The sequence below is a fragment of the Cynocephalus volans genome, chromosome 17 (genome assembly GCF_027409185.1).
Source record: "Cynocephalus volans isolate mCynVol1 chromosome 17, mCynVol1.pri, whole genome shotgun sequence".
Taxonomy (NCBI): Eukaryota; Metazoa; Chordata; class Mammalia; order Dermoptera; family Cynocephalidae; genus Cynocephalus; species Cynocephalus volans.
In genome coordinates, this window is record NC_084476.1 from 10,444,451 (window position 1) to 10,469,228 (window position 24,778).

Consider the following 24,778-nt stretch of genomic DNA (forward strand, 5'->3'; position numbering starts at 1 on the left):
GCCCAGACCATCGTCACTCCTCCCCACACATGTGGAGTGAAGTATCTGAGATGTAGGGAGCAAAGGAAAACAAAGTCCAACCTTACTGGTAACTTGTCTTGGGTCCAGACCCCAAAGCACAGACTTTGGAAAGCCATGGTGGAGTATGTGGAGCAACCCTTTTTCTAAACTAGCTGGGATCCAACTGAAAGCAGGCCATGACACCAGCTATCTCTTCCAAACCCTTCCCCAATACCCAAACCTGGGTCTTAATCAAGCCACACCCAGGCTATATGGGAGAAGAGGAAGGAATAAGGCCATCAGAAATGTGTTTACTCCTTAGAGTAAAATGAGAGGGGGGAGGTCAGTTCACTAAACCAGTGGCATGGAAGAAGGGCATGGGAGACAGGACAGCAGTGCCCAACTGCCCTGAGACTTGGTACCCAAACACACGAATCTAAACCAACATTCCTTCTCCTCTCCCATCCCAGCCAGTGACCTTTTCAAGGCCTACAATCATAGGAGTCCTACTATTACTAAGTTCGCCATGGTAGGTACATCTGCAGACCCAGAAAAAAGTCAATAAAGCCTGGACTTTCTCCTGTCCCATGTAAATCCTCGTGTACCAGTTTTGGCCAATTTTTCGGTCACTGGAGTAGGGGTGGGGGCACCCACCTGCTGGGTTCATGTGGGGAACATGGCAGGAAAACAGTGATGTTCTCCAAGCAAGTGACACTGAACAGGACCCCATCCCCCAATGCTTGCCAATTTGAGCAAGATTAAAAGAGAAGCCTTCGAATACAGAAAACATGGTAATGGGAGTCTACTACCTCATCTGTTTCCCACAGTCTTGTCAAGACTCTGGTTATAGGAAGAGAAATCCAGACAACTGGGTTAAACAAAAAAGGGCACCTTTTAAGTGTAATCATGTTAAAAAGGCATTCTTTCTGTCTCAATTTTATCTGGGACTCCAAAGACTAATGACAAAATAATAGCTGCCCAAAACCCCACAAACCAGAGCAAGGTGTAAGATCATCCCTGCAAAGGGGATAGCTCAAATTGGCTCTACAGCATTAGCTGATTACCCATGTGAAGGCTGTGTAACAAGTATAGAAAAAAGATCCTGGGGTGAGAGGGAAGATGAGCTGTCTTTATGATATGTCCCCCCCACCACAGGAAGGGTGAGTGTTCCCCCTCACCCTAAATCAAGTGAGAGGGACTTCGAGGGACCACTACCAGATCTTGGCCTTGGAAAGCATAAGCACTCCTGTCTGACTCAAGCCTCATGTCTAAGGGCCTGAGACTCAGGAGCAGAGAGACGTGGCACTGCTTTGGAATCACATGGCCAGCCCCACTTATGATGGGGATGAGGGAGGCACTGATTCAGGTCTCCTAGGGACCTGGGGGGCTGCCTGCATGGTGGGAATGGGGAGGGGAAGAAGAGCGGGAGCCAAGGAAAGGTTTGAAAGTGGTCAGCTGGAGGAGCAGCATTACCCCATCAAGGGAGCTGAATCAGAGGTGCCCAGAAGGGACATTCTGAAGCAGCAGCAGCAAAGAGGGGAAAAGCCAGAGCTCGGCACACCCACAGGGTACGGGCTCTGGATTACGACTGGACTGGCCACACAAGATGGGCCCTTCCCCCTCACTTCTCTCTGCCCCGTTCCACCCCAAGGGCTAGAAACCTCTCAGAAGAGGCAGAAGGACTGCCTGGGATCTAGCGAAGCAGCTGTGTGTCCTCCCCCACTCCAGCACTCCGAGGCTGGTCGGCTTTAGAAATCCAGACTTGTGATTATTACACTGGACTATCTGGAATGACGGGATTGTTAGAATTGACTAGGTTTTTACATGCTGAACACCAGGAAGATCAAGGGGCCTGCTAAGTTCTCAGCTTCAACTGGGAAAAGAACTAGTCCACAGAGTAGGCTTGAAAGGACACTGGGGAAAAAATAAGATTGGTTTCTTCTTACACCTGATTGAGTCCAGCTCATTTAATAAGCTGGTTACATAAGGACACGAGGTATCTCTCTGAGTCCACGGGCAGTGACACAGCTGTGCCTCACTAGGGCCAGGAACCAGAAACTGCCTGGAAAGTCTTCAAGAAGCAAGGCAGCAAAACTTCCTCGCTCCTCTTGCTTTCCCTTTCTTTATCCCATTCCCTTTCTTGCAGGGTGCCTTTCTCTGTTTTTCATTGTGCATCCCTCTGCAGACTATTCTACTTGTCCCAGCACATGGCACCAGACAGCATTCCTGAGCTCACATGTCCTCCTAGTCTGAGTGCCACATTCCGATGCTAACTCCCAGACAGAGGATCTGATTGGCCCAGCTCAGGCTGTGAGTCTACTGCAATCCTATGGGCTCTGGCCTCACAACAGGGCTGGGTGGAATAAACACTTCTGCTGGGAGAGGCAGAGGAAGTTCCCAGGTTCCCAGAGGAGGAGGGGGTCTATATCAAAAGTGGTATCTACACTAACACTCCAGTTGTTGTTGGTCCCCATCCTCTCTGGAGACCATATTTTGCCAGCTAAATGGATGCCATCCCATTACTCATCGTTTGGGATCATAGTCTCAAGCCCCTCCCCTGCTGCCCCTGCCCTATCCCAGAAAGCCCATCCAACCCTTCCGGGCTCAGCTGGGTCACTAAACATGACACCTGGCTGTGCCCAAATGGGCCTCTTCCTGCCCTTCCTGGCTACACTGAGTTTCTACTGAGTCTCTCTGGATACAGGGGCTACAAGGTCCCCACGGCTGGCGTCTTCCTAGTTGTATTTTACCCTGGATAACACTAATACCATCTATGGAGTGGTTCCCATGTTCCAGACAGTATGCATGTCTCTATAAATTCTCACAACAATCCTACAAAGAAGGTTCTATAGTTACCCTGTCTTCAACATAACAAAAACTGAGGCTGAGAGTTGTAAGTGATCTTCCCAAGAACCTACAGCTTGAGACACTTTGTCTGATTCCTGAGCTCCTGTCTCTATGGCATATACTATACCCAAGGAGGAAGCAAAACCACTAAGGCTCAGTAATATGTCTGAGAATCATGGTGACATGGAGCCTCCTGCCCATAGGAATGGGTATGTGAGGTGGCTGGTCAGCCTGCCTGTGCAGAAGCAGCTGGATGAACAGGAGGTCCTTAGATGTCAGGAAGCCGGACCACAACTATTTGTCCAATTTATCTCAGAGCAGTGGGCACAGAATGAAAGGGGCAGTGATGGAGAATAATTCAGTTTCTTGGGCCTTCCAACCTCTTCCCTGGGCTAGAGTTGCTGGGCCCTGCCTTTCTCCTCTTGCTTTTGCAGGACAAGCCAACCCATGTTCTACAACCTATGGACTCATCAGTCCCTCTGGCACTCAGAGTGTCCCACTTGTGCCTAGTCTGGCTGTCACCTCATATATCAATTCTACCTGGTCTAAGCCCTGGTTTGTATCACCTGATAACTGGGTCCTGGTTGTGGGTGGCTCATCTCCCATCTCCATGCCGCCAGGCCTGGGGCTTACTTACCACAGTCTCTCTCTGATCCCAGAATCAGGGCTAAACCAGCATAGTCTGGGATTCTGCACCTTGTAGTCACAATGCCTTGGTACCAGCCATCCCCAAGACATTCAAGTATCCCGTCTCTCCTGACTGGGGGCATCCTAGGCCAGCTTAGCCCACACATGGGAACCCAGACACAGATAATCCCTCCCATCTGTGCAGCCTTTCTAAAGCATTTCCTCATGTAGCACCTCCTGGGTGGGTGGGCCATCTGGCTATCCCATGCCCTGCTTGCTGATGGTCGTGATAAATCTGGGCCCGTGATGGTCGTGGGCTCATCAAGGGGTGATCCCTTACCCACCATTGCAGCATGTCCTGAAACTGAGGGACATCTCTCAATATAAGAGGGGTCCTTGAGCAAGAGTGGATAGGCCACATTTCCCTGAGCCTTAGCAGAGCTGGAAGTGACCCAGAGCCTGGAAGGATAGCTAAAGTGGAGGGAATGGAATTAGAATTCCCTTCTGGAGCCACGTGATGAGAGAGACCCATACCTAGTCATCTCAACGAAGGGAAAAGATTAGAAGAAACAGCCTCCTCGAAGCCTCAAATGCTGGTCAGGCCCCAGGCAAGAGTGCTGAGCATGGATGTAGGTCAGTCTCCACTCCATGGAACCCAACAGTCAGGCAGCCTTTCCTCATTGATCAGGACAGTACGGGGCTGTGCTGGGGACACACGGAGAAGGATTAAGGACAGATATTCAGGAAGCAGAGGCAAGGGCAGAGGGCAGTTGATCACTTGGGTGATAGGTCTGAAGACCTGGCTCTCTAACCCAGGGCCTGAGAGAATTGATGGGTAGAGAAGTATATATAAAAAAAGATGTCATCTTTCACCTATCATTTACCCTGAATAAAAAATGGATGATAATATGTAATGTTGGTGAGAGTGGAAAAAGCAGGAATGTTCATAGTCTGAGGAAGTGTAACCAAAAGGGCATTCTAGTAGTAGCAACCATCAAGTCACAAATAGTCTTTGCCCTAGCAATTCCACTGCTGGCACTCAATGTGCTCTGACAGGTGAGTAAGGACACATGTTCCCTACTGCACTAAATACAAAAGGAAAAAGAAGAAACAACCTAAATGGTTACCAGTTGGGGCATGACTAGACAAATCAGCAGGCATCTAGGCGCTATCCAACAAACCACCCACGCATCTGTGGGTGCCACAAAGCCACCAGAAAGAACAGGGGAGTTCTATATTTGCTGCCTGAACAATATCTATGACACTTTAAGTGGGAAAAGAGTAAGGTACAAAACAATATGGATAAAATGTCCCCATTTGGGTTAAAAAGCACACTATCCTATCCTACACACCACCAGGGCATGTCTGTTTAGGGTAGAATGCCAGGAGGAATCACACCAACTGCTATCAGTGGCTGCCTCCAGGGAGCAGGAGAGGCAGAACGGCATTTTCACTTTTTACTTTATAGACATTTTTAGTGTCAATGATTTTTACAACAATGTGCTACTTTTGTAATTTCATAAAATTTTTAAAAGACTGAGTGGGCAACGAATGCCCCTCTTAAGCACAGCTTCTCTGGGTGGTTACATAAAACAGAGACCTAGTTCACCCTGAGCTGGCATGTGGGGGCCTCTGAAGGCCTGGACACATTACACTATAGGGCCAATGCACACTCCAGCAGAGAGCCACAGCCTCTCTGAGGGTAACCTTCCAGGCCCCTCTCAGGCCCTAAGCATCATCCTGAGGCACCTTTCTTCCTCACAGAGCTGCAAGAACTCATCACCTCTCAAAGTGGCAACCACCCCCTTTATCCTATAGAACCCCCCCCCACCATCAAAATTAACTTTTAATGCTGCTTAAGCCTCAAGAAAAGAAAAAAAAAAAAAATAGCTTTTGAGAGGGTACAGCACTTCCTGCTGCCTTAGGGGTCAATCTTACAGTCTTTGGTGAGTTGTGCTTTACAGTTGATTTTGTCCCAATATAGACTGGGGAACAAAGATAAATGTGGGGTGGTGATAAAGGCTGTGCAATATGCTAGTCATCCATTGCTGTATGACAAATTACCCCAAAACCTGGCAGCTTACAGCAACAAACATTTATTGTCTTGTGGCTTCTGTGGGTCAGAAATTAGGTGTCTCTGGCTCAAGGTCTCTCACAAAACTTCAGGCAAGCTGTTGGTTGGGGTTGCGGTCTCATCTGAAGGCTTGACTTTTAGGCAGAATCTGCTTCCAAACTCCCTCATATCGTTGTTGGCAAGCCTCCATCCTTTGCCACATGGGCCTCTCCACAGGACTGCCAAACACACGGCAGCTGGATTAGCCCAGGATGAGTGATCCAAGAAAGTGAGAGCAAGCACCCCACATAGGAGGCACAGTTTTTTAATAATCTAATCTTGAAAGTGACATCCCATTATTTCTGTCATATTCTGTTCATGAGAAGCAAAACCCACATTTGAGGGGAAGGGATTATACAAGGACATGTCCACTTCTCAGGGCTATTGCCCTAACTCTGACTTTCTGAAACAGTGCAAGAAGATGCCCCAACAGCCCCTGGTTAGTTCTGAAGATGGAAAAGCTCACTAGTCCTTCCTCCACCCCTAACCCTTTTCTTCTTTACAGCCAGCCCAGGCCTGATGAGACAATCAGAATGTGTCAGTTGAAGACGAGTGTCCACTCAGTCCACTTTATCTTCACTCATGAGCCAGTCTGCTTCATTAGGACTCTCAGCAGGGAGTCTCCCATCCAGAGCCCCTGTTCCATACAGGAGTCTCCCTCGAGACCCTTTCTCTTAGCCTATTCTCTTGATTTTTCCCAGAGGGTAAAGACCTGTCAGAAGGAACATATTCTGAGGTTACCAGTTAGAACACCGGGCCAGAGCTAGGTTTGAGCACTGGTCTCATCACTTACTAGTGTATGACCTTTAACATGAATTTTGTTTATACTTCACAGTTATGAAATAAGTTAAAAATGTGTCTCCTCCAGAGGAAGGAGTGTTGGAAGGATTCAATGAGATAATGCATATAAAGTGCTCAGTGCAGGGCCTGTCACATGGTAAAAAAAAAATAAACATGTGTTGTAATTACTGTTATTGTTAGTTTCTAATTAGAAATCCAAAGACTAGAGGAAGTCAAAGAGGTACAGTCATCTAATACACGTTCCAGCTATGAAAACACACTTTCTCTTGCACAAAATGGGCTTATGCTCTTACCTCCATTTGGGGGTTCAGACAAAACTTCTTGACCCAGAGAAAAGCTGACTGCAGGCCCTCCCTGTGCCTCCAAAGGGAGAAACGAGACAAGGTGCTCCAGCCCTGGGCAGCACAACCTGCAGGAAACAAACCTTTCCCCCAAGTGCTCCTTTCCTGACCCCTGCAATGTTTACCTCCCACTGTTTGTCTCCATGGAGACAGAAATATTAAAGGGAGGATGCACAAGTTAAGGCCGGGTGGAACCCCAGGCATGAGCATGAGATCTTGAGTTAAAATTGGTATCTGTCTGGCATATAACGTTGGGTAAATTATAAGTCAAACTGTGGTTTTTTTCATTCATAAAATGGGGATTTTAGCAACATCCACTGACCTTTTGTAAGAACTGAGCAAGACTATGATATCCCAGAGAAATGTGAATTTTAAGGTAACAAATCCTGAGATTGTACAAGTAAATGCAATCTCTTCCCTTCAGGAAAGGAGAGATTTGAAACTATAGCTAACCACTCTACAAAATAATGGAAATGGTTTCCTTCATTTTGGATGAGACAGTGTCTTTGAGATCATTCTATTAATTAAGAAGCAGGTTTAAGACTGGGGTCTGAAAAGGAAGCTTTTGCCTACTTGCTGGACTCCCAGAAAGGATGGAATGCTTAGATTTAGGAAAGGGGAAACTTGGTTACAGGCTCTCTCAGGCTGGGGGAAGGAGGGCAGCAGATTGGTCCCTGCAGCATGTGGCCAACAGGGCAGAGAAGAGAAAGGGGCATGGCCCATGGCTCTGGGCACAGGCACACCAGAATCCAGGCTTAAGCTCTTCTTTGTGGCACTGATATCCACTTATCTGTCCCTTAGCTGTGCTGCCCCAACTAAGGAGTAATCTGGCTCCACATAGGTCCAGCTGGAGAGCCTAGTTGGGGAAAGCAGAAGATAACCAGAGGGAGGGGTTTCGGGCCAGGCAGCCGGCTGAAGCACCATGCAACAACCAGGATGAATCTGTGGAACAAATGAGTGTTCCTTGGGGATCCTTGGAAACACATGGGGTGGGGAATTGAAAAAAAGGCTGGATTTTCTGCACATGGAATGGAATTTTTTTTCAGTTGGGCATTAAAAGAAGGGATTACCCTAAATGTTGGCCAACCTGGGGACAACCAGAATACACTGTTGCTAACCCTGATGTGGGAGCCCCGTTGGACTTTGGTCCTGGGGTGATGGTCCCCACCCAAAGGGGCAACAGTCACTCAGATCCCTGTCTTGGGAAGCAGAAGCTCTGCCAGCATCTGTCAGCTCGATCCTTCCCGTACTTGCTCTTTCATCTTTGCTTTAAGAGGGCCCACAGCTCACATGCATAAATTTATTTTCAAAGCCAAGTACATGCTACGAGTCAGGTATAAGGGATATGCTCACTGCAACTGTTTTGGGTCTTTCCAAGGCTTTGCTCTAAAATGAACTGTTTTTAAAGGGCTTTCCCTCCCCCTCTAGCAATTTCTGTAACACAGTGATTCGTCACAGGCTTCTACATGATCCCCTAACTGGTCTTCCCTCCTCCAGACTGACCTCTTTGAAGATACTCACCATGCTGCAGCCAAGGTGATATGTGTTAAATGCAAATCCAATCCGGTCATGTGTTGCTTAAAACCCTTCCATGGTTCCCTACAGATTTTAGGTGGGTCAGAGCCTGAGCTCCCTGCTAGTAGTGTCCAGGCCCTAAGCAATCTTGCCCCTCCCTTCCACTCCAGCTGCTTCGCATGACACCCTCCCTCTCATTCTCTACTCTACAGCCAGTTTTTCCAACAAACATGTTTCTCCCCACTTCAGAGTTCTTGTACAAGCTGTCATTTTGTCTGGGATGCTCACTCCGCACCTCTTCACCCACTTACTCATCCTTTAGGGTCCCACTTCCCTCCAGAAAACCCTTTCTGGTACCCCGAGACTGGGTTGGCTACCCCTTTATTTGCTCTTTTGCTTTTCCCTGTATAATGCTCAGCTTACTTTTAGTTCCTTGTTTACTGCAAGAGACCCAGACTGAACTGTGAGCTCCACAAGAACAGGGATGGTGTATGATCCATGAAAGTGCCTGCTGAACATGTAGTGGTCTACAGTGAGAACACACCTACCTTGTAGTGGGGTTTGGTGCATGCTGCCCTCAGGCTCAGAGCGTGAGCCCATCACTCACCTTGCTGTTCTCAGGGTCTTTGGGGTATCAGAGTAAACAGTTCTTTTTGAAAGTCCTTTTAGATATCCACCAGTACTTTTTGTTTTATACTTGGAAACAACTTGCCCTTATTTTAAATTTCAGAATTTATATTTGGAAATAAAGGCTTACTTTTTAAAAAAAATGGAAGTGTTTGCTTGTTTGAAGGAACAGCAATAGCTTAGGTTCTAAAAACTTACTTCACATATTAGCTATCTGGGTCAATTTACTAAGAATGCCTAAATGTCTTCTTACTATTCAGAACTGTCAGAATGCCTAATTTTTGTTCCTTGAGAGATCACAATTTTCCACACTGCTACCGTTATTTTTTGAATCAGCTCTAAACCATTTAAAATCCATCACATTCAACTTTTATTTAGTTATTTCCTGGAAGGAATAGTAAGTAGTGAAAACAAATTACCCCCTAAATCATCAATACAGCTATTTAGAAATAAGTGGTGGGTGTAGCCATTCTTCAAAGCTCTTTGTCTGCTTTTGTTACCATTACAATCTGAACTTGTTAGTTACAAGGAGCTATTATTAGATAAAATTAGCTGCAAATAATTGATCTATTTCCCAATGCTATTTTCACACTTTGAAATAATTTGGAAGAAATTTCTTGATTCAAGGAACATCTGATTTTTAAATGTAGTAAGTTTTTCACTCAGTGTTTTTTAAATTATGTTTCACATGGAACTCGTATATCAAAGTGCAGCCAACTGGCTCTAAAATTTGCATTAAAAGGACTTGGAATACACACCCACATGGTTAGTAACAACTGCTAGTATTAAGTGAGGGTGTCTTTCCATGGAGTAAAGAGCCACACATATGAATAGTCCCAGAAACCCAGTTAGCATAGAACCTTTCACGGAGGGTTAAAAGAATCGTAACAAAAATAAAACCCAAGATGCAGCGGGGCTAGCGGGCACACCAGAACCCGCTCGGTCCCCATTCACACCAGAGCGTGGTGCGATGAAGCTGTGGCAGTGGTGGCGGCGGCAGCGGCTGCCAAAGGAGGAGACCTGCGAGGGGAGCGGCTCGGCAGAGCAGAAAACGTGGGAAGATGTGGAGTGAGACAATATTTTAAAACCAAGCACCAGCGCCACAGGACTGAGTGAGCAGCCCGAGGTAGCAGCGGCCGAGGATGGGGATGGCGATGGCGATGGCGACGGCAACCACGCGGAGGCAGAGAGGGAGCTGCCCAGCCCGGCCGAGCCCCGTGAGTGACCCCCGGCCTGTCCCTGCTGGGGGGGGGGGGGGGGGGCGGACGCCTACCCGGCTTCCGCCTGCCCCACTGGGCCACTCACCGGCCCCAGGGCTGCCTCCATTTTCTCAGGTGGTGGCGTCTCCGGCCTGACTCGGCCAGTCCTGTCCTCCTCGCCCGGCTCGGCTCCTCACTGAGCCTTCCCACTTGCTTGCCACAGCGCGGGGCTTCCTGGGGCCTGCAGGCCGGCCTCCCCTCCCACTCCCTCTGCAGTTCTCTGGCGGGGCTGGTGGCATGGGGCGTCCCGGCCAGTGTCGGGAGGGCAAGGAAGTATGGGCTGGGCCGACTGTCACTCCACCGCACCCTGGGCTCCAGCTCCCGGTAAACTTCCTGTTACTGGGAGGCAGATACCATCTCTGTGGCTACCAGTTCGGAAAAACACCTAACCGATTTCTGGTTAGGAAAAGTGTGGTTGGAGCGTTCCTGAGTTCGCTTGAACCTGCCGGAGAGCTGACTGCGGACGGACACTGGAGTTGGTCCACACCAGGGGGATTCAAAGGTGAACCGTGTGCTGCGGGCTCCTCCCCCTAGGAGCTCACGCTCTGGTGTGGGAGATAAGACAAGTACACAAATAACCGCGATACCAGGAGGAAGGTGATAAGTCCCAAGAAAGATCTACACAGTGCTACAAAGGCACCCAGAGCGACCGGTCGTCTGTGCCTAGCAGAAACCTGGTAGACTTCCTGGGCGAGGTGGTGCCGAGCAGGGTCTTGAAGGCCCGGCCGATAGACGAGGGTTGCAGAAGACACGTCCCAGCCCAGCCCAGTGTGCACAGAGTGGGGAGACGTCCGGCTAGGGAGGTGGAGACTCGACAGAAACCACACACCCTGTGGGGCCGCCACTGCGTGATCCAGCAGCCCGGGCCAGAGCGCACGGAACAGGGAGAAGTCCTGCATGGGAAGTGGAAGCTCAGCAGAGACCACACACCCTGCGGTACCGCCCCGTGATCCAGCAGCCCAGCAGAGTCCAAGCTGACCAGAAAGGTGGCTCCCCAGAGAGGCCCAAGACCCAAGGCAACCACACACACAAGGCACTAGAGGCCAACTGAGCAGTCACGGAGGTAGCCATACCAAATTGGCAACCACAGCAACATCTTAGTTAGTCAATAGTCTCAAACCGGTGGACTGTGAAACCCCCTGCCACAATGAATAAACATCAAAAAAAAGATACCAGAAATACAAAAAATCAAGAAAGTACACCACCAAAAGTTAATAAATCTCAAACTCTAGATCCTATAGAACAAGAAGCCCTTGAAATGACTGACAAGGAATTTCGAGTGATAATTCTAAGGAAACTGAATGAGATACAAGAAAACTCAGCTAGACATCATGATGAAACCAGGAAAAGTATACAGGACCTGAAAGAGGAAATGTACAAGGAAATCAATGTCCTGAAAAAAAAATGTAGCAGAACTTGCCGAACTGAAGAAGTTATTCAGCGAAATAAAAAACACAACGGAGAGTTTAACCAGTAGGCTTGTCGAAGTTGAAGAGAGAACCTCTGAACTTGAAGATGGGCTGTTTGAAATAACACAAGCAGACAAAAAAAAAAAAAAAAGAAAACAGAATCAAAGACATTGAAGAAAATCTGAGAGAGATATCAGACAACCTTAAGCGCTCAAATATCTGAGTCATGGGTATTCCAGAAGGGGAGGAAAATGGAGATTCCATTGAAAACATATTCAACAAAATAGTTGCAGAAAACTTCCCAAGTATAGGAAAAATCACAGATCTTCAGATCCAGGAAGCTCAATGATCTCCAAACGTATTCAACCCAAAAAGGCCTTCTCCAAGACCTGTTATAGTCAAATTGGCAAAACTCAGAGACAAAGAGAGAATCTTAAAAGCTGCAAGAGAGAAGCATCAAATCACCTATAAGGGAGCCCCAATCAGGCTAACATCAGACTTTTCATCACAAACCCTAAAAGCTAGAAAGGAATGGGATGATATATTCAAAATACTAAAAGACAAAGATTGCCAGCCAAGAATACTCTACCCTGCAAGGCTATCCTTCCGAAATGAAGGGCAAATAGTATATTTCTCAGACAAACAAAAACTGCGGGAGTTCACTACCACACAACCACCCTTACAAGAAATCCTCAAGGGAGTACTGGGTTTGGTTCCTGAAAAATAACTACCACTGCCATAAAAACCCAAGAAAAATCAAAACCCACTAGTATAATAAAAATGGCATTCATGAAGAGAAAACAAACAAACAAAAACGCTATCTACAACCTAAGGAACCAACAAACACAGAAAACAAACCGTAAATCAGAAAGCAAGGAACAAAAGACACCTAAGACAACCAAACAACCAATAAAATGTTAGGAATAAATCAACACCTTTCAATAACAACTCTTAATGTAAAAGGCTTACATTCCCCAATCAAAAGACACAGACTGGCTGACTGGATCAAAAAGGAGGACCCAACTATATGCTGCCTTCAAGAGACCCACCTCACCCAAAAACACTCACATTGACTAAGAGTGAAAGGATGGAAAAAGATTTACCATGCAAACAGAAAAGAAAAACGAGCTGGAGTAGCTATTCTTATATCGGACAAAATAGACTTTAAACTAAAAACCATAAAAAGAGACAATGAGGGACACTACTTAATGATAAAAGGACTGATGCATCAAGAAGACATAACAATCATAAATATGTACGCACCCAATGTTGGAGCAGCCAGATTTATAAAACAAACTCTATTAGACCTAAAGAAGGAAATAGACACTAATACCATAATAGCAGGGGACCTGAACACCCCACTATCAATATTAGACAGATCATCTAGGCAAAGAATCAGCAGAGAAACACAAGATCTAAACAAGACTCTAGACCAATTGGAATTGGCAGATATCTACAGAACATTCCATCCAACAACCTCAGAATATTCATTCTTCTCATCAGCACATGGATCATTCTCCAGGACAGATCACATATTAGGTCACAAATCAAGTCTCAATAAATTCAAAAAAATAAAATAAAACCCATATTTGCTATTAGGGGCAAATAACTGCTGAAGCAGCATTCAAGGTCTCATGCTGTGCAACCAACAAAGCAGCTTGAAATATCAAGGTACCTAATGTTCCTCCCAAAGATAACCCCCTACTGCTCCCAGGAGGAAAATCAACAGTGAGGACTTTGCCAGGGGAAAAACAAATGGTTTCATACATTTTTTTCCTATATTGTATTTCCGGGAATTATGTAACTATTCCTCTTTAGATAAACAAATCTGTCCCCCGGACAGGTTGGGTTTTCAAGAGGAATCCAGTATTGAGAACACAATCTGGATTTCAGCAGGGTCTATCTATGACAATCAGAAGTACAGGGAGAGCACCTAGCTGCCCTCAGGACAGATGGCCCCACTGGGCTTCAGAAAGAGATCTTGCTTCATTCTTTTTTATGCAAACTATGCAGCCCCCATGGTAAACTCTCACGTACTATCCTGAGAACAGAAAGCACTCTGGAGTCACCTCTTATCCTTTCCCTCTGACTTATATATGTCAGGGTAGTTCTGATGCCTTATGAGAAATGCAGCCCAGCTGGCTGGCAAAGGGAAATAATCATGAGGCTGAAGGGATAGGAGCATGTCAGGCTTTATAGAGTTGGAAGCAGGAAGACTGTGCAGAGAATGGAGGCCTCTACAGAGCCTCTTGGGAAGCACCTACCAGGAAGAAGCAGCTGAGATAAGGTGATCAAGGACAAGGAGGGCTGCATCTGTCCAGAAACTTTGAGTGGCAATGGGCCTGTGGGCCAGTGCAGGCTGACCAGTACCCTTGGAAGCCCCAAACAGCACTGTCTTGTGGTCTGACAGCAGACAGCATCACAAGAAAGAGTAGAGACAGTTCATCAACTTCATGCAGTGCTGATGGAGGCCATCTACAAGTCATAAATGGCAGAGACCTATAGGTGACAAGTGAGGGACAGGAAAATAATGACCTAAATAGTAGAAGAAGGAAGTCAGGAGGGACAGTGTCAAGAGCTTAGGGCTTATAGCCAGACCATCTGGGACCGGTCTTGGCTCTGCCACTTACCAGTTATATGACCCTAGGCAACTTCTTAGTGTGTGTTTATTCACTGGGCTATTGTGAGCATTCAATAAGATAATGCATTCAAACACCTAGCAAAGTATGAGGCACAGTTACAGCAAACAATACACTTTGCAGCTCTCATGATCATTCTTATTAGAGAAAGGAGGCCATCCTTAAGGATCATGGAGCACTTCCACTAGTTGAACTAGTGAAAGGCACTAGGCTGCCCTCACCCTAATATCATTAATTCCATCTCTCAGTTGATTAGTGGAAATGAACTTGGGAGCTGGGCACATCACCATGCCCTCCACCTGTAGACTTGAGATAGGGTTTGCCAGTCATCAAGTAAACAGACACCACAGTTTATGGCAAGCCGGAAGAGAACAAAGAATGTAAGAAACTATGAGAAAAGAAAGTATAGAATGATATTAATTCAATCATATGGCATAAAACTAAACAAATGTGAGTTAGATTTCCCTATTAAAAGGCAAGATCTGGGGCCGGCCTGTGGATCACTCAGGAGAGTGCGGTGCTGATAACACCAAGGCCAAGGGTTCGGATCCCATATAGGGATGGCCGGTTTGCTCACTGGGTGAGCGTGGTGCTGACAACACCAAGTCAAGGGTTAAGATCCCCTTACCGGCCATCTTTGGTTTAAAAAAAAAAAAAAAGGCAAGATCTCTCATTTTGGGTCTCATTCAATGCTAGTTGCAAAGAATCACATCTAAAATAAGGCAACTTAAAATACTAAAATCTGAAATATAGTCAAAGATTTATAATAAATGCAAATTAATTAATATCAAAGTAAAAACAAATAAGGAATGGAACCAGGAAAATCTTGTATGGGACCTTTCACAATGAATCTACAACTGTTACAAACTCCTGTATACTAAATATGTAAGACAGAAACTACTAGAAATGCAAGGGGACCCTAACATATATTTGTATCCTTGATAGACCAAGTTGTCGAAAATTAATATTTTATATTATAATGTAATATAAGAGTAACTTGAGAGACTACACCTTCTTTTATAATATCCAAGAAACATATATAAGAATTGATTTTATATTACGCCACAAGACAAATTTCAAACATTTTCAAAAACCTTGAAAGCATATACATCATGCATTCTGAACCAATGTAAAAAAAAAATTAGAGAATATTTTTTTTAAAACCCAAGCCATTCATAGCGGTGTTATTCATAATAGCCAAAAAGTGGAAACAACTCAAACGTCCATCAAATAGGTAGATAAATTAAATGTGGTTATGTCCATATAATGGAATATTGTTCAGCAATAAGTAATGAAGTAGTGATCATGCTCCAAAATGGATGAATCTTGAAAATGTAAGGCTAAGAGAAAGAAGCCAGTCATAAAAGACAATATATTATATGATTCAATTTACATGAAATTTCTAGAATGGGCAAATCTATGGAAACAGAAAGTATATTAGTTGTTGCCTCGGGCTGAGGGCAGGAGAAAAGGGGGTGACTAGAGGGAAATGAGAGTGACCGCTAATGGGCATGGGTTTTCTTTTGGGGCTGATAAAAATGTTTTAAAACTGATTGTTGTGGTGATTGCACATCTCTATGATATACTAAAAACCACTTAATTGTCCCCTCTAAATTGATTATATATTAATTATATTTCAATAAAGCTGTTTGAAAAAAACAAAGATAAAACTATCAAGTGCTTGAAAATTTACAAACTGATACCTTAAATAATACTTAAATAAAAGAAAAATTGAAACTATAATTACAGAATAAAGAATATCATTGAGAAAATTATACATCAAAACATGTAGAAAAAAAAAAGCAGCAGTTGGAGGAAAGTTTATATCCTTAACTGTTTTCTATAATGTAGTGAAAAGAGTGATATACATCCAAATGAACAAATAATTCAACTCAAGTAGTTAACAGAAATAACAAAACAACTTAAGGAAAACTGGAGAGATGAATTATAAGACAAAAGTGGAAATTCCATATTTCATCAAGTTTAAGATGTCAACTATTGTAAGGTATACTATTTTTTTTAATGTATGACTAAAAGAAATTGCTGCTGATTAAACAGCGTCACAATGCTTTATCATCAATTGAAAAATGCATCCCAATTTCAGAGATGCTAAGATGTGGAGAGAAAAAGCACATCCTAGATTAATAAAATATGGTAAATTACAAAGCAGAAAGACAGTGTGACTGATAAATAAATCAAAAATCTATTTATTTGGAAAGACCAATAGACAATCCTCTGGCAAGTCAAATTTTAAAAACGAAAGAAAACAAAAATACAAACTATTAGAAGTACAAAAACAAATATAACTATGTACATATAGAGGCTCAAATTTATAAAAGAATACTATATAATACTCTATAATCAAAAAAATTGAGGAAAAAACTCGATGTTAATAATTTTGAAAACAAGTCAAATGGACAATTTTCTACTAAAAATCAAATTTTCCAAGGTGGCTTTAAAAGAATTAGAAAACCTAAATAAATAACGCACATGAAAGAAATTTTAAAAGTTGTCAAAGATATATTTCTAAAAAATTGCACTATAGCCCTCAGCCCTGCCATGTTTCTTGGAACTCAGGCACTGGCCCAGCCCTGGGACTGAAGAGTGTGTTGGACCCACATTATTAAAAACATTTGCATTAGTTACCAACATTTCAGAATTTGGAGATATTACATTAAAAATCCAAATTTCAGGGCTTCTGGTCAAGATGGTAGAATAGACAGTCACCAGCATCACTCTCTCACACAAATCAATCAATTGACAACTATTAAAAAACAACGACAGCCTAGCTGGGTCTGCCAGAGCTCAGGGGAAGAGGAGGAGGAGAGACCTATGGAGTGCATGAAGGCAGGAGAAGCCACGATGAGAGAAAGAAAGGACCCATCCAATTGTTTTGAGCCCCGGCTGCTTCAAGGCTGGAGCTGGTAAGCGCATGGAGCAGGAGATGGCAAAAGCCACAGCTGTGCCCTTTGGGTGAAGCTGCTTGGAGGCGGCAGGAGAGAAGAGGGCCTTGGTGGCCCTCAGGCCAACAAGACTACTAATAAGGTTCCCATGGACCCACATAGCAGCGAGGAGCCACAACAACTGAAAAAAAGGAGCCACTCAGAGGCCAGCAAGTCATTGCAAGAGACTGGAGCACAGCCCACCCCATGGAAAGTGTCTGGAGTACAGGCAGTGGGGGAGATGGGCCCACCAGGAAAACACTGGGGCACAGCATGGACAGCTGATTTGCCCCTCAGTCAGCACAGGACCACTCAGTGGAGACTGGTCAAGAATACAGAACTGCAGTGGGTGCAGTTGGCTGAAAAGACTCAGGCCCAGACCAGTTTCTACACAACCCAGGTGTACCAGATCTCATGAGAGCCGGAAGTACCTATAAAGTCAACCATTAAAACCTGAGCTGCACAAAAAGCCTTCCCCAGGGAATCAGCAGCAAAGAAATAATTTAGCTCAATCACAGAGCTCATGTGCTGGTCCCCATAGGAAGTTCCTCTATTTTAAAAGTAAGCAAAGAACAACAAATTAGTTCTAGTGCAGAGTTTAAGTGGTAGGAACAGCAAATAGTCCAACACAGAACTGGAAGAAAAAACAAAATACCCACAGACCAGAGACAAGGTTTGATATTAACTAGTAAAGGTCTCACATCACCAAAGAACACCTATAAAATCTAGAAGGACCAGAATTATCCAGGGCTTCAGCCATGCCCCCCCCCCCCCCACACACACACCTACGACCAGCCCAGCAACAACCACTGATTCTCTACAAGAAGCTCCTCAGGCTCTCCCAAGCCAGGGCAGTTGGGGGCTGGGGGCCTTGGCCACACCCCCTCAACACCTGCAACCAGCCCAGTGATGACCACCAAGCCACAGCAATAAGTGCCCTGGGCTCCTGAGCTTGGGGGAGGTGGGGGCAAGGGCTTCAGCAATGACCAAGACACCCTGGGAAGCCCCCTGGTCTCCCCTGCAGGAATGAGTGGGGTGCCACAGGCCTCAACCCCGTCCCTCTTTCTTCCTCCTTCTCTCACCCTATTTCCTTCTCCCTTCCCCTCTCCCCCTCCCCCAACTGCTCCACAACAATATCATAGAATGTAAAAAAAAAAACAACTCAAATGGTTAGTATTAGAGGGCAGATTTGAGTTTAACAAATAAATCCATCTGTTGGAATTGAGTCCTAGTATATAGAAACACAGATAATAACATTAAGTGATCAGGATAGAGTAAACATGTATTTTATATATGCCCAAATGAATGATAAGATATAGAGCAAAATATCTTCAGGTGGGATAACAAATGATATTAACTTCCTTCTCTTCCTAATTTCTTACAATGAACATGCATTATTTTCTAACCAGAAAATGATTATTTCTAATAATCATTATGATAATCTTGTTTATACAAATCTTATTAAATATACTAATGCCCAGAGAACCAGAACAGAGGGTTTGTGCCTGAATTCCCCCTGTTCAGGAGGATATGGATGAACCAGTAAGAGTCTTGACACTGTCATTATGACCCATCTGGGCTGCAGTCTAGGAAACCTTGGGATTCATAGGCCACTTGTATAAATAGCAAAACATTTCTTGTTTCTTGCCCTTATCAAGGTTCTCATCCCTGTGAAGTATCAACAAATTGTTCTAATCCAAGGAGCTAACCAATTGCCTCTTTATATCCATGGCCCATGCTGCTTCCTGGAAATTTCTCAACTAGAAACTGTAAAAACATCTTATTTGGCGCTGAGCAGGTTTCTTAAAAAATAATAAGCCTATTCAGACTCCTACCTAGATAGGGAATACTGGGAACCATCTTCAGGCTTCGGATATATTCCCGAGTACGCTTATAATTATCTTCTTTAGACATCAGGTAGTCCAATTTCTCAAAGGTGGTTTTGTCTTTTCTATTCAAAAGCTGGAATGAGAAGAAAATATAGAGTATGAGAGAGAAAAGAAATAAACCAGAAGAAGCTAAAAAGAGAGGATAACTGTGGATGAAGATTAAAAGGAAACATTCTAAACGGCGTGTCTACGATGTGCCAAATCCTGGGCAAAACTAAAGATTTTAAAAAGCTGTTTCATGCAGAGATGGAAAGTTTCACAGCCATAATCTTGTCATTTCCATAGAACTTTACAAGTGGAAGATATTTCCCAAAGCTACTTAGTCCACTGTTCTACATGATGCCACAATCCCCCTCATGGCACCAACCTCAGTGGGTGCAGAGACCCTCCAAGGTGCTCAGAGGGTAAAGTATATTGCTCAAAGTCACCTGAAGAGTTATTTCACAGCTACACCAGGTCTCTTTCCCTCAAGCCACAATGACTTGCTCTCTCCTCAATGTTTCCAAAGCTGAAGGCCCCAGGAAATTTCCCACAGCCAAATGTCCATGTCATGCACACAGCCAGGCCATTGCTCCAATCCAGGCTATCTCCTCCAGATTCCCCACAGTCTGACTAATTTCATATTTACACTGGGTACAGTATTTTAATCAAAAGAAGACAATCTTCTTTTCCACATACAGTGATCTAAGAGTGATTTAGTTAAGCAAATATAGGATGAACTGGACAGACAGAGATTAGAGAAGCAAGATCCTTTGTGACTGAGATGTCTGCTATCTATGAGGGGTTTTCAAAAAGTTAATGGAAAGATTTGTATTATCTTTTAATTCCATTTTTCTACGAAATTTTTCAAGTATCCTTGTACAGCTGGTCACCAAAGAAAGGGTGGCTCAATGTGTATATGGAGCCTTCTCAAAAGGAAAGAACAGAAATCTAAACTCCTGGTTTTCAAGACCTGATCCTAAGGACTCATGCTGTGGGTCATTCTGCATGTCCCAAGTCAAGGCCCAGTGCCAGGAAATGGCAACAAGGTTTTTTGAATACAATGACTTTGAGGAAAGGAGTCTAGGCTGGGAGACCAAGCTTAAAAAGAGGAGCTGGGGGAGGGATGGCTTTGGCACAGCATGTAGCTAATGTTAGGAGCTCCCTCAAGTCTAGCTGCTAGGGCCCAATGTTTCTGGAATTGGAGGTCAATGGCTAAGCCCAGGAGTGTAAATGAAGAGGGATCCTAAGCCTGGAGTGTCCTTGGCCAAGCGTGGTATTGAGACTCTGATGGTCTCTGCAAGGATCTGGACCAACAGACCCACCACATCCATCACACTGAGAGGTAGGCCAGTGTTGAATAACGCCATCATGCAGCAGAGAGAAGTGGAATAATGACTGCTCAGCACCAGAGGAAGCAGTGCAGTTTCCAGGACATCGGTCTGCAAATCCCAGACTCAGGCTATGTCTGGTGCATCACAGAGCCCCAGTTTGCTTTGGGCAGGCCCATTCCTCCATCCTCGGCCTCTAAAGCCACAGAGGATGCAGCAATGAGAGCCCACTGGCATGTGAGCAGTGACAGCTTATGGACTTCAGAAGGAAAGGCAGAAGAATAAGCTGAAAGGAGGGTTCCAGTGCTGAAGAAGTTGAAGAATAAAAAGCAAACTTTTCTTTTCCACTGAAAAATTCAGGACACATCAGGGTGGGAATGCTACACAGGTGCTAGGGACAACGGCTGCTTAACTAGCTTGCTAATGCGAGGCTGTTATTCATTGCATTAACAAATGGACAGGAAATAACGCCATCTTCCTTTTGCCAGGTGAAGAGCACTGTAAGATACAACTCATCTGATCTTTACAAAGCCCAGTGATAAAACTGGAGCCAGGACTATTGCCTCTATTTCAGGTTCACAATCACGGGAATTAAGTGACTTGTCTGAATATCCCTGGGGAACTTGATTCAATAGAGGAGAGACATATATTATAGCAACATAGTGAGTAAATAGTGACAAAGAACCCAGACAAATAATAAATAATTATTTAATAATAATAATTACTAATCTTTATTCTAAGTTAATTATTTCCTTGACAAGGGAAGTGTCAAGAAACCTATATAGAGAGGCAGCATTTGAAATGAACACTTAAGGATGATAAATTTGCCAAATAAACAATATAAACCAAGACCAGAACCAGACACCAAGTTGTGAACTGCCCTACCATTAAGTTAAGCAGGCCCCTCACCTCCCTTTTCATTTTGTTTATTAATGCAACCTAGAACCCCACTGACCTCTTTGGCAATCATCTATATTCATCTAGTGTCAAACAAATCCCAATGTCATCCTCACGCATGCTGTGCCTGAGCCATTCTGGCCCCCAGTGCCCACATCACTGGTTCTCTGGTCCCAGGTGGGGGACTGCCCACGTCCCCTGCCATGTCCAGCCTATCTGCCCAGCCTGTCAAGTGCCTGTATGGACAGCACCTCTGAGGTGATCAGCCTGTCATCTGTGTCCCCCCCCCCCCCCCATAATGTTCAGAAGGGCTGGATCTAGTTAACTTCATTCATCTGCTCCCTTCTGGGCTCACAAATGAGATTCCGGACAGTATCAGATTTCTCAATAATAATGCATAGGTCGCTAGAAGACATGAAAAAACTCAGAACATATATTTCTCATCATGTATTTAAAAACTGCTTGAGAATTTCCTTTAGAGAAATGAAGGAATAAACCAGGAAGACGTGGGATAAAGGAAACAGTGGATCCAATCCAGGAGTGGTAAAAGGAAATTCTGGGACGACCGAGGAGCAGCAGGCCTTAAGAATAACTGGTCCAGCCCCGGAAGAGATGTCTCCAGAGAAAAAGAAGGCTCAATAAAAAAAACCCTGATATAATAGTACACTGGGGTGAGAGTGCGGTGGGGAGGGAGGATAGCTATATTTATTATATGTAACAAAAATAAAATAAAAATAAATAAAATAATTGTGTGTGTGTGTGTCTATGGTAGTTAGAGGCACACAGGCTAAGAATTTTTTTAAAAACAGAATTAGAAATTCCAGGGAAATGAAAGGACATGTTATTCATAGTTACTACTTGACTATACAGTGAAGCATATTTACTGATTCCTAATCATCAAAACACTGAATACTCATTTAACCAAAGTGATTTAACTATAGTGACATGAGTGTTTTTGAAGAATGAGGGAAGACGGTTCAGGAAAACTAAAGTAACATCTGTCATACAAAGAAGTCACCAGATACTATCTAAAGTGGACAGATCAAGTCATTGTAGCAAAAGCATATTGGTGAAGATAAGGCAAAAACTACCAAAAGAAACTGCTAAATAATTAGAAGTGGTTGCCTCTGGGGAATGAATGGGGTGTGGAGAGAGTGATGACTGTTAGTTGTTTCCCTGAACCTTTCATATTCAGTGATTTTTAAACTTAATGTGCATGTATTATGCTAATAAAGATTCTTTTAAAATTTAGTTTTATAAGTATAGGGTTTGTTTATTCAGAAAATAACAGCATTTACTTATACATGTTTTAAACTTTTATTACAAGTGGAACCATAAACCGCAAACCTCATACGAGTTGAGGGTTCGTTAGATATTAGAGTTTATGGAAAGTCTCAGGAAAACCCAACAGAACTACATACAAGAAAATAAATTATCTGCTTACCCTGAGTTAAATAGATACTAAAACCATTCATGTTTAGGAAAAAAGGTAAGGAAGACAGATTAAACAAAAGTTCACTGAACTTCATCTCAAATAAAGGTTAGAAGTTTTGGGGTACCCTGAGATTTTCTTCCATAATATTTATTACGACTGTAATTATGAGATTACATTTGTGTCTCACTCAGCAAATGATTAATCCCATGAGGACAGTGACCAGGCTGGTTCCATTCACTCTACTATTCTCGGCATCTGGTACAGTTCCTGATACAGAGGAAGCACTGAGAATAATGAGAAAAATAACAATGATAGCTTAAAAATCCAATTCCTTGGAAAATTCTGAATATTCCAATAATTCTTGGGCAAAAGAGGAAATAAAAGCCAAGATTATGGACTACTGACAAACTATAAGCAATTAGAACATTGTATGTTAAACTATGTGATGAGGCCAAAACTGTATTGAGAGAAAAATTCATCGTTTTATACTCATTTATAATTAAACAAGAACTAATATAAACAAACATTCAACTCAAGAAGCTAGGAAGAGGGGGGGAAATAGGAGAAAGACATTAATAGATAAAATTGGAAATAGACGTGTTAACAAACAAAATAAAGCTCAACATCAAACCTACAGAACTGATAACTAAACCCAAAAGCTAATTTTTATAAACTATCAATAAAACAGGTAAAACCTCTACAAAAAAGCTTAAAGTAAAAATATACAACATTGGGACTGATAAAGGGGCTATAACCACATATGCAAATTGAACTAAAATTATAAGGCAAAAAGGAAGTCCCTGTGTACTGATTTTAAATCGTTTTCATAGTGCCAAGTGTCAGCTACAAGGTAATAACAGGATTCATAAACCACAAGGTCAAAAGCCAGGAAGATCACAAATGTTGGTGAAACACTTGCAGAGGTGAATTACTTTTGGAAATTTCCCTTATCATGCTCTGATTGCCTTGTATGTGGCACTTGTAAATGACTAACCACATGAACCCTTACATCCCCCCTCTTTTTCTGGTAAAGTAGTTCAAATCTGGAAGTCATAACCATGGAAGGAAAAAAAAAGTTCCTCCAAATTCTCTTCATGAGGAGATTGGTAGCTTGCTCTGTTGCCTCGAGAGAATAACATTTCTTGATACATGGAAATATTTCTCAACAAAAAACCTGTTGCTACAAATATGTTAAAACTGGCTCAAAATTATATTTCAGTTCCAGCGTTTATTGTTGGTATGGAAAGAATTCTTAGTGCTATGGATAATCTATGGACCAATGGATTCAGCAGACTAAGTATGGAATCAATAAGGAGTAAAATGAACATTTTTTTGAAAAAGTAATTTTTACCTCTTTAGATACAAAATATTAGTTTCCGAAAAATAAAAAAACTACAAAGTCACATATCAATTAAAATATTAGATGCAATAGAGACCGCTGTACATAACATAAGGAAAAACTGTGACTGAAATTTAGTGGTATGCTGGCTAGCTGTCTATGTTTGCCTTTGAGTAAGGCTATTTTAAACCCTGTACAGATAGAAGTTAACTTGTAGAAAATGTAGTAATACAAATAACTCCGGTCCACAGAAAGGCAAATTGTGTCTCATGGAACACCACTGATTATCACCTCAGGAATACTGACTAATTTTGCATCCATTTAAAAAATTATTTTAGCATTTCTTACCTGACTATAAAATTGGGGTATTGTGTGTTCTCTTTCAATACAGTTGTAATAAATATCCTACTGGTTCTCTCAATTAATAAGTTAAAAAAAATCTTTGACGAGTATTTATTTTATATTTATATGTCATGATTTTACCTTTTTAAAAAATTATCTTTTAACAGTTAAATGCACACACACATATACATGTATATATACACACATACAAAATGTATAATCTTGTAGGACAATTTTCATCATGTATTTCCAATAATTTTGTTAAATTATTTTAAATTACACCCATGTAACCAGGGAGACATAACCACAAAGTCCCAAAAGTAGAGTTGGGAGGTTGAGATTGATCCCCTAACATAAGTTTGACAGGGGCCCACTCAGGGTCCAGAGCTGGGCTGGGGTGGGAGAAGAGTGTGCATCCCATTTGTTCAACCTGGTTGAGCAATGAA

At 43.3% G+C, this 24,778-nt stretch overlaps 1 protein-coding gene across 6 annotated transcripts in view; it reads right to left on the minus strand.

Moving 5' to 3' along the window:
* RALGPS1 (Ral GEF with PH domain and SH3 binding motif 1) overlaps positions 1-24,778 on the minus strand; it is a 313,809-nt gene that overhangs the window by 162,118 nt on the left and 126,913 nt on the right. For all 6 annotated transcript variants that reach the window (XM_063081606.1, XM_063081607.1, XM_063081604.1 and 3 more), the window contains one exon: positions 18,956-19,082. In XM_063081606.1, coding sequence (XP_062937676.1) covers positions 18,956-19,082 — 127 coding nt within the window. The remainder of the gene's footprint in view (positions 1-18,955; positions 19,083-24,778) is intronic.